This window comes from Hemiscyllium ocellatum, chromosome 26 (assembly GCF_020745735.1).
Source record: "Hemiscyllium ocellatum isolate sHemOce1 chromosome 26, sHemOce1.pat.X.cur, whole genome shotgun sequence".
NCBI lineage: Eukaryota > Metazoa > Chordata > Chondrichthyes > Orectolobiformes > Hemiscylliidae > Hemiscyllium > Hemiscyllium ocellatum.
Window position 1 is genome coordinate 58612023 of NC_083426.1, and position 18575 is coordinate 58630597.

Genomic DNA, 18575 nt, shown 5'->3' on the forward strand with positions numbered 1-18575 from the left:
AGGAGACTGAGCCCGACAAGGACGTGGGAAATGAGGGGGTGTAACAGAGCCCTGCTTTGCCCTACGTCTCTGCGTAGTGATAGGGTCGTTGTCCGTCAACACCGAACGGGGTCTGTTCTGTGATATCTTTGCTAGTATTTTGGGAATGCTTTTGGCTCTCTAACTTCTTCACTGACGCTTGTCCTGAGTGATCCACCTTGTTCACCATGGATTCCGCTGCGAGCAGGCGGGTAGTCGTAAAAGTAAGATTGTGCTCGTGGTTGATGTTTTACGTGCATTTTGTCGAAATTTGTCTTCAACCTTTGCCCTGGGGAACCCACCTAGGGTAATGAGTTCGAATCCCCTCTTGACATCACCTCCCAGCTGGACGAGGGGGAGATTATTGCGGGTGGTGAGGAAGGGTGTAGCCCGCTAAAGGGGGCCGTTGCTACTAGGCCAACCGTCCAAGCGCCTCTACTCGCCACGTGTGTGGGGGAGAATTATGTCCCCTGGTCACATAGCGACTTTTGAGAGAGAAACCTGCCATGAGATAATTTAGGACCACGGACAGACGAGACGGCCTCGTTTGACCTTTTCTGAAATCTTATACGGCGGTCCCCACCAGATAGCTTTCCCACCATCCTCTCTCTGGACGCATGGGGGACCCTTAGGCGAAAACACGGGCAGGGCGTACATGAATATCTGGGAAGAGCAGGGAACAATTCGTCCTTTTTTGCTGATGGTACCCATGCATTCGGAGTTGCCTTTGTGTTTTTAAATTACCTCTCAACAATAGTTACGAACAGCTCGGGGTTCTCCCCTACGTGCGAGTTATGTTGCGCGCCCTGGAAAATTGGGGGCCCCCTGCGCCATGTCTTTTCGTAACCACACAGTGGAAATTTAGCTGCCCTATTTCCTGTTGCCACGGGTCACCCATACTGCAGCAGAGCTGACCCTGTATGTCCGTGATCTCTCACCCGACAACTTTCTGGTTTGTCATTTACATGGCGTACATGCTGCAGTTGTTACAGTTCCTGCGCGATGCGTGGTGCATTCACCCATGTCCAGCTCATCTGAATTGATTACCTACTTTATATTCCTCCTGTTTTTTCGGTTTGCCTCCTAAGGAAGTAACCTGCGCATACGACAATCTGTTTTAGTCAACTGTGGTGACAGTGGACATAGTTTGCATTCCCCTATACGGTGTACTATTTCTCCCCTTTTAACTGTTGCCGATCCTTTGACCCCCTCTACGGTGTCACCCTATTTTTTCGTAGAGCTCTTGGTCGGATATTTTTACTTTTCAACATTGGTTATTTCATGTGCATGACGACGTTTTTGCGCCTGCAGCTGCTAGTGCAAGCTATAACCGAGACTCGTACTATCTTGCATTTTCATCATTGTCCCGGAATTTATCTGCCCTGTATAGTGCTATTTCCCAATTGGCCGCAGCCTTTCCTACTGAATGTCTTCCACAGCCTGCGCACGTTTGCTTTTTACCTTTTTCTGATTAAGAAATGCTGCTACTTGGTATCGTTTTGCGTGACCGCTTTTCCGCAGTTACCTCTCCCAATCCTGAATCAGTGGGGTGGTTGCATTTTTTCGCTTTTTTCTGACTCTTTAAAAATAAGACGAACAGCCCAAAGATGTGCAGGCCAGGTGAATTGGCCATGCTAAATTGCCCGTAGTGTTAGGTAAGGGGTAAATGTAGGGGTATGGGTGGGTTGCGCTTCGGCGGGTCGGTGTGGACTTGTTGGGCCGAAGGACCTGTTTCCACACTGTAAGTAATCTAATTCCCCTACAGGATGATCTATTTCCCCCTGTTTCAATTGCCTGTTGTGACAGCCAGTGGTCAGGGACCTTTTTTCTCTCTGATTGGAGTTCACAAACTGCTCTGCACTCCTTTGTACAAGGTACTATTTCTTCCTTTTAGACGGAACCACTTCTTTTACCTCACACTGGGATCACTCTATTTTTTTAGGTGACAGCTTCGTACAGGTCCATGGGCTGTGAGGAAGGTTAGGGGTTAGGCCTACCTTCACTTTTTTTCTCTCTCTCATTGTCTTGATTGATATCTGGTTTCTCCAGTTCTGTTGCACAACTGGGTGGGGGGCAATCTTAGTGAATGCATTGGACATTTCGCACTGGCCCCCTCTTCCTTTTACTAGATGAGACTTCACATCCAGAAGTACTGGCATGGTGATGTCCGTTGAGTCTAATAGCAAGGAGCTTTCCCAGATCAGCTCACCCTTCTGCAGCACCATCTCCCTGGTTTAAATGTAATGTGGTATCATTACTTTTCAACCGAACCCCCCATACGCTGGGCTCTGCACTCCTCAACAGATGCCTGCGCCGCCACCAACTCTGAGTACACGACAGCCTGCGTGTGATCTCCTACAAATGGGGAGGGACATATGGAATACATGCCGTAAGGTGACTTCCATTCATGAACCATAGAGCCGGTTTTCCGTGCGGCCGGTTGCACTACGTGACTGATGCCTCCCGATGGGAAGCCAGGCGAGTGGGGATCTGGCGGTTATTCTCTCCAATCATGCACTACCACCTCTGAATGGGCTACAGGTGCAGGCGTACTAAATACTATCTCTCCGGTGCATGTCAGCGGTCTCAATGGCTTTCTTTCCAGTTCATCCGATCGCGTGGCCCACGGTGGTGCGCTACGGTTCTGCTCTTGCTGCTACTCAGGACTAACTTTTCTCCTTTATAAACAATGAATGTGGGCTGGTTGTCCAAAGAGTCCCTACTTATTTTGCCCATTTGACCTGGGGATATGTGAATTGATCCTTTCATACAGTGGGGGTTTGAGATGTACTGTGTGCCCGGGACTCGAAACACTGCTGTTCACACAAGTCAATTTTTACATGATCTCCAGTACACCCAGTTGGCTTCAGCTGGTCTCGAGGGCCACTGAACACACTATTGAGCCGGTTGCCACTGCCTGTGTCCGTTCTTGACGGCGGTGCAACGGATGTCGGTATCTACAATTCAATGCAGTACGACTGGTTAGCCAATGACGGGTAAGATCCCTCGGACGAGGGACAACCTAAGCCAGGCACAGTCGCGCATTGACATCGGAACTGGTGGCCCACGTTCGTCATGATTTAATAAGATCTCTGGTCTCTGTCTTCCGTGTCGGACGTCTGGACGGAGCTGCTGGCCTGTGGAGCATTCTGATCTGTGGGAACACCGGCGCACAGTACGCTTTCTCACTGGGTTTCCGCTCGCTAGCAGGTACCTAACTGCTGCTAGTGTTCTAATCCTATTCCGTTTCACAATTCACAGAACATGTTTACACTTGGGTGCTCGTTGGACTACAGACTTGCGTTCTGCAGACACCTTACTTATTTCAATTCCTCCACTCCAAATCTCTTGCGACTGTTACGTACTTGCGTACAGTGCTCTGTTTTTCTTTTTGCTTTTTTTTGCCATGCTTGATTAATTCTGTGCTTTTGTCCTTTCCGCAGAAGTCTGCCGGAGTTGTTTTATCTATTAACTTAGATTTGCATGTAGTTTTAATTATCTATTTGTAAACTGTGTTGCGGCGTGTTGCGTGGGGCACCCTTCATCCCAACATGACTGTCTCCCTAGAACCGGTGATTCTGGTCAAAACAACGTGCTCGGGTACGACAAAGGGACGTCTGTGGGGGCGTCTGCCGGCACACCAGATCCCGGTCGCCTCGTGGTGTTGCGTTTCTTACGGCATGGGGTGGTGTGGCCTCAGTAGAGGCCAAGGGAGGGAATGTTGGGGTAGTTGTACTAGTGGGGTGGGCACACTAGATCAAGGGAGGGAAAAAACTATAATTGTACCAAGTGCTTCTAATACCGGGCCTGAAATGGTTAAACTATCATGATTACTGAACTGGAAACTGCTGGCCTCCTAATTTGATCAGAGGCTAGCTGATAGACAGCCTGTTAATTGTACCTCTGGAATTTGTAACTGGTAGACATTGCTAATTGGATTAGTTGAGCTGTCGATTGAACCATCGAAACTACTCACTTAAATGGTAATGAACTATTGTTTCTGGTAAACCACTAATTAAATAAGCAGGACCAGTGGCCCCACAATGTCTACGGGACTGCCCGCTCCGAGGCAAACGGACAGACAGCTCAAACCATCCAACCAGAGAGCGGAACGCTTTGCCCGGGAACGAGTAGCCAACAGGAAGGCCAGACGTGGACACCTGACCGAGAACACTGGCCAGCGAGGGGTATAACTGGGGCGAATTTGAGCAGAGTGGCAGAACGCCTTCTCCAACGAATTGCATGCTGTAGAATTCGTTGTATAGTTTGCCAGTTGTGATTCTGTAAAATAAACGGTGCTCAGCTTCAAACTAAAGAAGCTGGTGCGGTCTCTCCTTCCAAAGAACTCGCAAAGACCGGAATCCCGAGTTTCCGGCCTAACATCCTGTAGTGCGGTATTGCACCAAGACGTCTATTATTATTGAGAATTCTAAAATCCAGATATGACGCTGAATTGCATTGGAGATGTGAGGTCAAATGATTGAAACTTGGTCTGAGAGATTTTAAAGGACTGCTTTCAAGGAGGAAAGTGAACTGGAGAAGATTAGAAGGGAAATTCCAAGTGGTGGAGTCTTGGATACTGTGGGTAGAACAATCATGAATGCAGCAACGAAAATCTGGATTGCCCAAGTATCTTGGATTAGGAGGGCAGATAGCTCTTATTGTTGCCATGCTTGAAGCAACTGTGGAGATGGAGAAACCCAGGAAAAGAGATTGTCATGGGACTTCTGCTGGTGCTAAAGTGATTTGTTTCAATTGGAGCCCTGAATGAGGATAAACATCATATTAGTCTTAGATCACACCTGAAAGATGGCTTATATATTTTCATTCAGCTTGGCTGATGATTCAACATCTAAATGAGGATAGAGATATGACCCCATTGTTTTCCTTAAGGTCTTCCCTGTGAATATGTACAGGAATTGCTGAACATTGTTCAAGATCCCCTGTAAAAGCAGAGAGCAGTTTTCTTGCAAGAAGCAAAAATAAGTTGAGGATCAGGAAGGGCAGTGGGAATTGAAAAGTTCTGTATATGATTGAAACTCATGATCTCTCTGTACAATTTTGCTTCTGACTCTAAAGTTTGCAAGTGCTTTGAATAAACTCACCTCGAATTTGGGCATTGTTCCTTTTGAACTGCGAAGGTTTCAATTAATTTAAACATCACACCTGTCTGTGAATTTTAAATGAAGCCTTTTTTAAGAAAGGGTTAAGGTTTTTTTTGAAAAACATGAACCTGAATGATCCACTCACTGCAATTTTATAAAGACACCTACAGTGAAGGTGCATAGTTCCTGAATAGTGAAGCTGCAGTTTGACAAAGTGGTGAAGGTGGTTTTTGGCATGCTTTCCTTCATTGGTCAAAACATTGAGTAAAGGAGTTGGGATGTTATCTTGAGACTTTATGGAACATTGGTGAGGTTTTGGAATACAGCTAAACCTGCTTTTTGAAAGTTTACTTTACGCCACTTCACTTTTATGACGGATCTACATTAGAACCCGTTTTCGCGAACTGAAAGAAATCCAAGAGGATTTTCACTTCCATGAAAATAGGCAAAATTTTTCCCATATAAATTAATGTTTATTTGCTTTACGCCATTTCAGCTTACAAAAGGTTTCATAGGAACGCTCTACTTTCGGACAATGGGGGAAACTTGTACTGCTGGCGAGTTTTGAGAAGATTTGTAGCTCAGGTTGAGCTGAACATGTTACATCCAGAACTTGTACCGTGTATATTTCTGGTCATCCTTCTGTAGCAAGGATGTTGCTACACTTGAGAGGGTGCAGAAAGGATTTACAAGGATGTTACCAGGACTGAGGTGTTTGAGTTATATGGAGAGGCTGAATAAGCTGGGTTTTGTTTACCTTGAATGCTGGAGACTGTGGGCTTAGAGGTTTATAAAATCATGAAGAGCATGGATAAAGTGAGTAGCCAAGGTTTTCTTCCTAGGATGGGGGAATCCAAAACTAGAGGACATTGGTTTATGGTGAGAAGGAAAAGATTATAAAGGACCTGAGGGGCAACATTTTCACACAGAGGGTAGTGTGTGCATGCAATGAGCTGCCAGAGATAATTGTGAAGGTGGTGGGAGGGGGTACAATTACAACATTTAAAAGGCATCTGGATGAGTATATGAATGGAATGGGTAGAGGGATATGGGCTAAGTGCTGGCAAATGGGACTAGGCCAGATTTGGATACCTGATTGGCGTGGATAAGTTGAACTGAAGGGTCTCTTTCCATACTATGTGACTCCATGACTCTATTATTACCCAGTTGGAGTCTGGTTGTGGTGTGTTTTCCAACAGCAGTTATGCAGTTGCAATAGGCTGGTGATATTTTAATAACTGAATCAGAGTTGTTCTCAATCTGTCACATCATAGCATCCTGAAATATCACTGATTTGCCTCACCAACTCCACTTTCAATCGGCATTTAACTTGAGAATAATCCCACCTCCGTTTGTCTGATATACCTCTGAACAAACATTTAAAGAAGTTTTCCCAAGACATTAATTGGCTTTGAAATACAGCTCAAAGCCCCCCTTATTGAAGCATAACCAGAAACATTTGTTTTTCTTGTTATAGTTTTCACTCATTCTCTTGTCTTGTGATCAGTTTATCTTTAGTTTGTTCTCACTTTTTCCCCTTGTGCTCTGTTTAGTTTCTCTGATTTTTGCTCTGGGAGTCCTCCAATAATACAATATTACTCTCTACTGGAATTGTGTTCATTTGTAATGTTAATTGACAGAACAAACCAGAAAATTGTGTTACAAAAATCATGTGATTGTTCTGAATGGACCTGGATCCAGGAAACTAATGCCTGATTATTGTCAATTGAAAAGGGTATGTTTTGCAACTCGACTTGGCATATTTTCAGTTGTCAAACACATCCAGTAATCAATCCCAAAGTTGTTGTGTTTGGGTCTATTTGGTCATTTTAATGATCAAATATTACAAAACCAAGATACAGCAGCATACAATACATTTTTGCTGTCTTTCAAATCTTTGACTCTTAAGTTAGTTTAATCATTGAATCATAGAATCCTGTCAGTGTGAAAGCAGGCCATTTGGCCCACTAACTCCACACTGACCCCCTGAAGAGCATCTCAACCATATCTATCTCCCCTATCCTGTTTCCTTTAGTTTAGTCCCACCTTTCAATGTTAGAAAATTGAATGGACAAAACTAAATCAAAGTCGTGGAGCTACACCTTCATTTTAATTGTTGAAATTAGATGGTTATTTTCTCTGTTAGATTTGATTTTGCTTTTTAAAATTAATTTTATTATCCATCAACCTGAATCATTTACCATTAATTTATGCCCTGACAAGAATAGGTATGATTTCCTCATTTTTAAAGCAATTCATGTTGTCTTTGTGGATCTGAAAATGAAAAAAATGTTAACAGTTCTTAATCACTAAACAGTATTGTAGTGTCCAAAGGACTTAACTATCGACATGAATTGCTGCAGGGAACAGCTGTGTGGCATGAAATCCTTGATCACTTTGATTTTGAGCTTCATAAGATTAAGTACAAGACCTATACCAGAGGCTTGAATTTGTGCATTTTAATGAGATGAATAGCCAAGAGGTTGAAGGTGTCATATTTCAGAAGAGGTCTTAAACAAAGGGCAGCTCTGCCCCTCAGGCTGACATTAATGATTCAATGGCATTATTTTTGCCACAACAAAACTTGTGCTTTTATAGCAGAAAGCAAATTATCCCAAAGAGTTTTGCACTTTATAATTACTGAGAGTAGTTTGACACAATCACATGAAGTGATAATCAAGTAGATGGCCAAAGGCTGCTTGAAAGATGTAGGTTTTGACGATTCATAAGGGAAGAGAGAGGCGAAAGAGTTTAGGGAGGGAATTTCCGAATTTAGACTCATTCCAACAATTCTGGAACAATTACACTTGACCTGGTATAAGAAAATTCTGTGTTTCAGTGCCTAAATATATCTAAGCTTCAACTTGGCACACAAGTTGACACCACCACCTTTCAGCAAATAAATACAGTATGATCTTACGGCTTGCTTTTGAGATTGGTACACAAGGTCAACCCAAGCAAAATAGGTCATATTGCTAAGAGGATGTGCACATTTAAGACATGTCTGCACAGAGCAGTTTGACAACTGATGAACAACACATTTCAAATTGTCTAGTAATTATCTAATTGCATCATAACTGTTTGTGGAACTCTGCAAGTGTATTTACTGTTGTTTGCTACATTACGAGAGTGATTACACTTCAGTGTACTTCATACGTTGCAAGCACTTTGGGAATCCTGGCAATCTTGAAAGACAGGAGAAAGTGAGGACTGCAGATGCTGGAGATCAGAGCTGAAAATGTGTTGCTGAAAAAGCGCAGCAGATCAGGCAGCATCCAAAGAGCAGGAGAATCGACGTTTCGAGCACGAGCCGAAGATTCCTGAAGAAGGGCTCATGCCCGAAACGTCGATTCTCCTGCTCTTTGAATCTTGACAGACACAACATTAATGCAGCTGCAAATGTGTTGCTGGTCAAAGCACAGCAGGCCAGGCAGCATCTCAGGAATAGAGAATTCGACGTTTCGAGCATAAGCCCTTCATCAGGAATAAGAGAGAGTAGCCAAGCAGGCTAAGATAAAAGGTAGGGAGGATGGACTAGGGGGAGGGGCGATGGAGGTGGGATAGGTGGAAGGAGGGCAAGGTGAGGGTGATAGACCGGAGTGGGGTGGGGGCGGAGAGGTCAGGAAGAGGATTGCAGGTTAGGAGGGCGGTGCTGAGTTGTGGGAACCGACTGAGACAAGGTAGGGGGAGGGGAAATGAGGAAACTGGAGAAATCTGAATTCATACCTTGTGGTTGGACGGTTCCCAGGCGGTACATTAATGCAAGCTATTATTTTTTTTCTTCATAATGTTTAATCACTGTCAGAAGTACCCTTTACAGAATCAATCGTAGCATCCTCTGATTAAGTTTGGAAATGAATTTGAAATGTTTTCTGACCTCTTCAGAACCATCTAAATGCTGGAGCCATATATTTCTATTACTGTAGTGACTAGTCTTTTCCTTGTAACCAATATATAAAAGAAAACATTCTGAGCATAATGTGGGGAAAGAAAAATGGATTAGATGGCACTGTCGGAGGCCTTTTAAGTAGAAAATTCTTAACAGATGGTGCAAAAATGACCATTTCTGGAAGATACTGGAGTGCAGGAGGACTTACTTGCAGCAGTCAGTCATTTTTAAATAGACTACCACACCACCACTTGTGTTCAAGGATTGTATGTGATTTTCTTGGGATATTTGGATCAGAACTCACAGAGCTGAGCCCAGAAGTTAATTATAAGTCTTCTACAACCAGATGAATCATATTTTAAAGGTTATGTTATTTCTTGATTATTTGTCTCAAATCTGTTTGGTTTCTTACATGAGGACAATGTTAAGAGGTGCCTGAATGTAATTTGCATTCACTTTGAATTAGGTGGACTGAGACAAGGTGGGGGAAGGGAAATGAGGAAACTGGAGAAATCTGAGTTCATCCCTTGTGGTTGGAGGGTTCCCAGGCGGAAGATGAGGCGCTCTTCCTCCAACCGTCGTGTTGTTATGTTCTGGCGATGGAGGAGTCCAAGGACCTGCATGTCCTTGGTGGAGTGGGAGGGGGAGTTAAAGTGTTGAGCCACGGGGTGGTTGGGTTGGTTGGTCCGGGCGTCCCAGAGGTGTTCCCTGAAGCGTTCCGCAAGTAGGTGGCCCATCTCCCCAATATAGAGGAGGCCACATTGGGTGCAGCGGATGCAATAGATGATGTGTGTGGAGGTGTAGGTGAATTTGTGGCAGATATGGAAGGATCCCTTGGGGCCTTGGAGAGAGGTAAGGGAGGAGGTGTGGGCGCAAGTGTGAATCCTCTTGCAAGGATGCCTTCCTTGAAGAAGCTCTCTTCCTCCCTCTACAAGGATTTCAGTGAGTCCCTCTCTCACTGCACCCCCCAGGTCATCTCCTCTGCACAGAAGCTCTTCAGCCACGTTCTCAAACAGCCACATCTACTTCCTCAGGACCTGCCTACGGAACCGACTGATCCCGCACGGACTCCAGACTACGTTCCGACCAACAAAATTTGGACCCAACCAGGACAACCTGTACCTACAACAAATCCGAAGCCTCCAGCAACAGACCTCCCTCCGGATCCTCCGCTCCACCCTTGCAGCCATGCGCCGCTACCTACATTCCCTGCAGTCAGCCCTACCCCAGCTCAGGACAACACTTTCACAGACCTGCAAAGGACCTCTACTCTTCTTCATCTACAGAAGAATCCATACACTAAACAAACAGTTCTTCCTAGCCATATCAGAAATTAAAGACAGTAAGTACCGAAAACTTTCATGTACTTACCCCCACACTCGTGGTTCCTCAACTGTTCCAGAATCTTCCATCGGCCTCTGCAATCTGTCGGACGACAGTACCCACGTGGCCGCTATAGCGCCCGCGGCACCAACAGCCGACGACAACCGTGACGTCACTTCCGCCCCCACAGACCTCGCGGCCTCCGCGATCGCTGCCCAGACAACCGATTCCACAATCGCCAGGAAGATCGCCGACGGATTCGCGACCCCTGCGGATATCGGGAATGACAACGTTTCTTTCGTCGCCACAACCATTTCCGCCCCTTCGGTTGCCGTCGCTGCAGCCACTTCCGCCTCCAGTGACATCACTAACCTGCACGACCACAACGCCTCAGGTGTCTCCACCCCCACGTCGACTTTCGTCACCAAGCATAACTATGCCCCCACGCCGACCTCCGTCACCACGCGTAACCCGCCTCCTCGCTTAACCCCGCCCCCACACCTGTCTTCGTCACCACGTCTAACCCCGCCCCCACACCGATCTCCGTCCCCGCCACTGCCCCCAACCCCGCCCCCACCCCCAGCTCCAGCCCCACACCAGGTCTTTGCTCCCAGCTCTGCCGTGTTTGCACCATCCCTCCAGACCTCCCCCTCTCTGAGGATGAAAGATCAGTCCTCAGCAGAGGCCTCACCTTCATTCCCCTACGCCCTCGGATTAATGAGTTCAACACGCGGCGAGACATCAAACAACTTTTCCGCCGCCTCCGCCTCCGTGCCTACTTTTTCAACCAAGACTCTCGCCCACCCTCTGACGACCCCTTCTCCTGCTTCCAACACACCCCATCCACCTGGACACCCCATGCTGGCCTCTTACCCGCCCTCGATCTATTTATAGCCAACTGCCGCCGCGACATTAACTGCCTCAACCTGCCCACCCCTCTTACCCTCTCCAACCTCTCACCCTCGGAACGTGCAGCCCTCCACTCCCTCCGCTCCAACCCCAACCTCACCATCAAACCGGCAGACCAGGGAGGCGCGGTAGTAGTTTGGCGCACTGACCTTTATACCGCTGAGGCCAAATGCCAGCTTGCGGACGCTCCTCCTATTGCCCCCTTGACCATGACCCCACCTCCCACCACCAAACCATCATCTCCCAGACCATCCATAACCTCATCACCTCAGGGGATCTCCCGTCCACCGCCTCCAACCTCACAGTCCCACAACACCGCACCGCCCGTTTCTACCTCCTGCCCAAAATCCACAAACCTGCCTGCCCCAGCCGACCCATGTCTCAGCCTGATCCTGCCCCACCGAACTCATCTCTGCATACCTCGACCCAGTTCTGTCCCCCTTAGTCCAAGAACTCCCCATCTACGTTCGGGACACCACCCACGCCCTCCATGATTTTCGCTTCCCCGGTCCCCAACGCCTTATCTTCACGATGGACATCCAGTCCCTGTACACCTCCATCCCCCATCACGAAGGACTCAAAGCTCTCCGCTTCTTCCTTTCCCGCCGTACCAACCAGTACCCTTCCACCAACACCCTCCTTCGACTGACTGAACTGGCCCTCACCCTGAACAACTTCTCTTTCCAATCCTCCCACTTCCTCCAAACTAAAGGAGTTGCCATAGGGACCCACATGGGCCCCAGCTATGCCTGCCTCTTCGTAGGATATGTGGAATAGTCCATCTTCCGCAACTACACTGGCACCACCCCCCACCTTTTCCTTCGCTACATCGATGACTGTATCGGCGCTGCCTCGTGCTCCCACGAGGAGGTTGAACAGTTCATCTACTTTACCAACACCTTCCACCCCGACCTCAAATTCACCTGGACCGTCTCAGACTCCTCCCTCCCCTTCCTAGACCTTTCCATTTCTATCTCGGGAGACCGATTCAACACAGACATCTACTATAAACCGACTGACTCCCGCAGTTACCTAGACTACACCTCCTCCCACACTGCCCTCTGTAAAAACGCCATCCCGTATTCCCAATTCCTTCGTCTCCGCAGCATCTGCTCCCAGGAGGACCAGTTCCAATACCGTACAGCCCAGATGGCCTCCTTCTTCAAAGACCGCAGATTCCCCCCAGACGTGATCGACGATGCCCTCCACCGCATCTCCTCCACTTCCTGCTCCTCCGCCCTTGAGCCCCGCCCCTCCAACCACCCCCAGGACAGAACCCCACTGGTTCTCAACTACCACCCCACCAACCTCTGTATACAGCGTATCATCCGCCGTCGTTTCCGCCACCTCCAAATGGACCCCACCACCAGGGATATATTTCCCTCCCCTCCCCTATCAGCGTTCCGAAAAGACCACTCCCTCCGTGACTCCTTCGTCAGATCCACACCACCCACCAACCCAACCTCAACTCCCAGCACCTTCCCCTGCAACCGCAGGAAATGCAAAACTTGCGCCCACACTTCCTCCCTTACTTCTCTCCAAAGCCCCAAGGGTTCCTTCCATATCCGCCACAAATTCACCTGCACCTCCACACACATCATCTATTGCATCCGCTGCACCCAATGTGGCCTCCTCTATATTGGGGAGATGGGCTGCCTACTTGCGGAATGCTTCAGGGAACATCTCTGGGACGCCCAGATCAACCAACACAACCACCCCATGACTCAACACTTTAACTCCCCCTCCCACTCCACCAAGGACATGCAGGTCCTTGGACTCCACCATTGCCAGAACATAACAACACGACGGTTGGAGGAAGAGCACCTCATTTTCCGCCTGGGAACCCTCCAACCACAAGGGATGAACTCAGATTTCTCCAGTTTCCTTGTTTCCCCTCCCCCCACCTTGTTTCAGTCGATTCCCTCGAACTCAGCACAGCCCTCCTAACCTGCAATCTTCTTCCTGACCTCTCCGCCCCCACTCCAGCCTATCACCCTCACCTTGACCTCCTTCCACCTATCACATCTCCATCGCCCCTCCCCCAAGTCCCTCCTCCCTACCTTTTATCTTAGCCTGCTGGACACACTTTCCTCATTCCTGATGAAGGGCTTATGCCTGAAATGTCGAATCTCCTGTTCCTTCGATGCTGCCTGACCTGCTGCGCTTTAACCAGCAACACATTTTCAGATCAAAATCTTAATAGCTAGGTTTGCTAGTGCTGCAAGGATAGGTTTTAATTAGTTTGGCAGGGGTGCAGGATCCTTAACCGCAGGGAGACAAGTGTGAGGTTGGAAGAAGATTCAATCAGAAACAGCATGTTAAAGAGACAGGTCAGGCTGGGAAACGACCGGGAACTAGGAATGCCTGTTGGAATAAATTGCATCTATTTCAATGTAAGAGGGCTGACAGGTAAGCTGGTGTACTCAGGGTGTGTATAGGTACATAGGACAGGGATATTACAGACATTACTATGGCTAAGAGAGGGACAGGACTGGGAGCTTAATGTGCCAGGGTATAAGTGCTTTAGGGAGGACAGAGGTGCTGGGAAGAGGGGAGGGGGTGTTGCATTTTTGATGACAACAAGTATCACAGCAGTAATCAGAGATAAAATAACTGAAGGATCACTGAAGTCCCGCTTTGTGGGTAGAGATAAGAAATAAGAAGGGCGACTCGGAAGCTGGTAGCCATTCTGTAGAACTGCTGTGGACAGCTCTGCCTAACAGCCAAGGCATGCCAATGTTTCTTTGCCATCCCTGGCCAACTTATGTGGTGGAATTATAAGTTTAAAACCTGACAGATCACATATTTGTTCATGTTTGGGAGTGGGAAGAATGCCAAAGGGAAAAGGAGCAAGCAAACAGCAGCAGGGAGGACCCTCCCCTGCAGCACCAAGCATACCAGAGACTGCAGCAGCAGCAGCAGCAGCATCCTCTCCTGAAATCCCCGGGGACCTGACAGGCAACAGGAATTGGCTGCAGCGATGGAGAGCCTTACCTTGAAAGTTGTGCCTGCGATTGAGGAAACCTGTGGGGAGAATTCGTTGCCAGGTCCAAACTATCACATCCATGCTGCAGAAGCATGAGCAGGAGATCCAGGGCCTTGGGGAGAGGCTGGAGGAGGTGGAGGGTTAAACTAAGGCTTCGGAAGCTGCGATGGAGTCCTCATTCAGTCGGATCCAGGTGCTGGAGTGAGAGGCGCGGGCCTTGCGAAACCATATCGATATCTCGAAAATTGAGGTCGGAGGATAAATCTCTGAATTGTCGGGCTCCCTGAAGGTGAGGAAAGTGAGCAGCCAATCAGCTTCTTTGAAAGCTGGCTGCCGAAGTTTTGGGGCCTTCACATCGAGTCCAGCAGGTTACAGATTGAAAGGGCGTATCGGGTAGTGCACAGGTCAGGTCTGGTGCAGCACCCCCGCCCGGTCCTAGTGCACTTCCATCATATAAGGACAAGCAAAAAGCCATAGAAGCTTCCAGGTCCCTGAGAAAAGATCCACAGGCACTGCTGTACAAGGGGTCAAAGGTCATGTTTTTCCAGGATTTCTCTGCAGTTCTAATTCGAAGGAGGAAGTCCTTCAATGAAGTTAAAAAAGAGGCTGAGGAACCTGGACATCGATTATTCCACGAGATACCCTGCAGTGCTTCGTTTCAGCCACAAGGATTCAGTTTATACATTTGGACACTTTAAAATAGACGGATTGGCCGAAGAATACAGGTAATGTTTTTTTCTCTTTTCTATCTTTCCCCATGTTTACCCTTTTTTTTAAAATTCCTTTCTTTATCTCTAATGATTTACTTTTTGGAAAGGGGGGAAGTACTTTGGAATAAGTTGTTTCTTTTTTTAGATAAATGGATTTTCTGATGGGAAATTATGTGGATGTTCGTTGTTGTCTCTCCCTTTTTTTGTTTGTTCTGCTTCTCCTTTAGTCACAAATTGGGGTGACATGAAGCCACGGATGGATGGAGTGCTCATCCTGACTTTGTCTTTTGTTCTGTTAAGTTAAGGATAATCTTGTTTTTTTTTCTGGCCTAAGGCTGGGGCACAATCCAGGTTTGAAGGAGCTCTGAAGGAGGGGATGGGTAGGGGGAGTGCCCGCTACGGGCAGGGAGAAGAGTCTTCATTCAAGGTTCTATAGTTGGTTTTCTTTGTAGATTTTTGGTAGCAATAGTTGTTTATAGTTGTGATAGAGTAATTTTTGTATGTATAATTTTTTGATTCTATGAGTATTTATTTAATTATCCTTGGCGCTTTGTAAATTGGGTTCTCCCTCTGGGGGGTTCAAGGGTGTCTGAAAGTTCTTATTAAATGGTGTACCTGGAACATTAAGGGAAGTCATTCGCCTGTTAAAAGCTAAAAAAAAAAAGTACTTTATAACCTTAAGAGGGACAGGATTGATATCACTTTGTTGCAGGAAACCCATCTTGATGATGGAGAACACCTGAAATTGCAACGGGGTGGGGTTATGGCCAGGTATTCTTTTCATCCTTTACTACTAAAAGTAGGGGGGTGGAAGTACTTATCCAGAAAAATCTTCCGTTCACATTATTAGAGCAGGTGAAAGATGAGTAGGGACGGTTTGTGATATGTAATGCACTGATACATGAGGAGGAATGTGGCATTTTAAACGTCTACTGTCCTGTGGTGCATCCCCTCACATTTTTGATTTGTGCTTTCTTTAAATCGAGTGCTTTTAGAACATGACATTATTATTGGGGGGATTTCAATTGTCTTTTGGATCCGACACTGGACAGGATGCCTTGGGGACCCCCAGCCATTTCTTCGCAGGCCAAGCTGTTGGTTGACTTATTCGAGGAGTTGGGGCTGGTGGATATTTGGAGATGTCTTCACCCTACTGGCAGGGACTTCACCGGTTTTTCAAACTCACATAAATGTCACATGAGGATTGACCTGTCTTTATAAAGGGCCATAGGTCCTCTAATAATATTAGAAGGTTGCTGAATGTGGTCCACGTTTGTCAGCAACGATCGACTCAGGGGTTGGTGATTTCCTTAGATGCAGAGTAAGCATTTGAGCGGGTGGAATGACTGTATCTTTTTTATGTCTTAGAGCAGTTTGGGTTGGGTGCAGTCCTTGCTAGGTGGGTGGAGGTTTTATATCGCCACTCTCTGAGTGCGGTCATCACCAATGGTGTGAAGTCTGGAGATTTTAGGATTGCTAGGGGTAGTCGTCAAGGCTGTCCCCCTTCACTGTTGTCGAGGCCATTCGTCAGAACATCCACATAACCACTCCAGACATTTGGGGAATCTTAAGGATGTGCCACAAGTTGAAGGTGGTTCTAAGTTCCCTTTTAAGTGGTCACGGGCAAGGTTCTGGTCCAAGGCATTTTTATTAACCCCAAGTTTGATCTGTTATTTCGGATTAACTTTGCTCACATGCTCCACAATGTTAGGTCAACGCTGCGGAAGCTTATGGGGTGGTTTGGTTCCTTTGTCTGGAATCGTGGGCGGCCCCTCATCAAACTTATAAGTTGCAGCTCCCTCAAGGAGAGGGAGGGGTTGATTTCCCAGACACCCAAAGGTATCAATTGAGTTCCCTGCGGTCCTTTGTCTGCGATTGGGTAGATAACGATTCAAACTCAATATTGCTGGATATTGAGGCCTCCCAAGCAAAGTGCCCTCTTATTAACCTGTTGTTCATGGATAAGGTGAGGACAGTTATGGACCACTGCCGGAACTCCGTTGTCATTAGTACAGTCAGGGCTTGGAGGGCGATGTGTCAGATTGAGGGTTGTTTATCCAAGACTTTGGTACTTACAACAAGAGCTGGCACACCAGGGTTCCGACTCGGGATGATGGACTCAGGGTTCAAACTATGGGCAGCGAGAGGAGGTTCTAGTTTGGGAGACTTGTTTGAGGGGGAAGTTATGATGTCTTTTGAGCAACTGATCTGCAAATACGGGTTACTCAGCAGAGATCTTTTCTGTTTCTTTCAGGTTAGGGATTTCACCAAGAGGAAGACTACGCTTCTCACGAAGCCCTATAAGTCAGAGAGGTTGTTGCTACATTCCACAAGCACTCTTTTGGCGTGTGTCCTCTATTGCCTGCTGGGTGACAGGGCATGGCAGGATATTAACTGGTTATGTGAGGTCTGGCAGCAAGAGCTAAAATTGGAGAGCTCTTCTGATACATGGGAGAACATATGGGAGAATACACAAAAGATCTCAATCTGACATGCGCTACGCAGTTAAAATGTCTGCACAGTTCTCATCAGGCACCAGACCGACTGGCGAAATCTAAAAAAGGAGAATCGACAATGTGCTCCAAATGTAAAAAAAAGTCAAGGTACTCTTAGCCATTGCTTCAGGACATGCCACAGGCTCCATGTTTATTGGAGCGCTGTGGTGGGAGAGGTAGGGAGGGTATTGAGGACTGAAGTCAAAGTAAACCCGATATCTCTCCTCTTAGGTCTACCGAATTTACCAGTTTTAGACGGGCATGGGAAGAAACTATTTAATATTCCTGCAGACTGTGCACGGAAGAATATTCTGATGAATTGGGTGTCTGAGAACCCCCCGGGCTTGCTGGGATGGCAAAAATTAATTATGGAGCACATTCCCTTGGACTTTTTTACAAACATTGTCCACCACACAACGGACTATTTTTAAAAGACATGGCAGCCCTACTTGAGTTATTTGGGAACAGATTTGTCAATTGAGTTAACTAGGGGGTTTGTTTGATGAGGTGGTTAGATATGTCAAGCCCTTGTCCCTGGAGGGGTTCTCCTGTGTTAATGCACTTATATATACAATGCTCCCATACCTCTGTTGCGGAGCTTTGCGCTGAGCATAGCTGTTCTATATTCTGTGTTTTGTTTTGTATTTTTTGCTTTTTTGTTTGATGTTGCTTTGCACAGTGTCAGGGTTTGTTTTGTATTAGAGGGTACAATAATAGTTAGGAGGCAGTAATTGTATTGTTTTTGTTTTTGTTTTCTTTTTATTATACTGATATTTGTGATCGATAATATTTTTCAATAATTTTATGTTTGTAAAGTTAAAAAAATTGCTAATAAATATATTTATAGAAACAAAAGAAATAAGATGGGGAAGGCTACGTTATTGAGTTATACTGTAGCTCCCAAATAGTCAATGGAATTAGAGGAACAAACATGCAGAGGGACTGGGGAGACTTGCAGGATCAATAGTTTTGTCACTGTCAGGAATTTTAATTTTTCCAACGCAGACTGGAACTGCCATAGTGTTAAGTGCTTAGATAGGGTGAAATTTGTTCAGAGTATTCTGGAAACATCCTTAAACAATATATAGAGGGTCCTACTCATGAAGGGACAAATCATTAGAAGTAGGTTAGGCAGGTGAC

The 18575-nt window shown here is 46.6% G+C and overlaps 1 protein-coding gene across 1 annotated transcript in view; it reads left to right on the forward strand.

Moving 5' to 3' along the window:
- The first annotated feature begins 1305 nt into the window (after window positions 1-1305).
- LOC132828273 (probable RNA-binding protein 46) overlaps window positions 1306-18575 on the forward strand; it is a 94155-nt gene continuing 76885 nt past the window's right edge. The window contains 4 exon segments of the mRNA XM_060845248.1: window positions 1306-1357; window positions 2870-3014; window positions 3107-3228; window positions 10415-10626. Of these exon segments, the coding sequence (XP_060701231.1) occupies window positions 1306-1357; window positions 2870-3014; window positions 3107-3228; window positions 10415-10626 (531 nt within the window).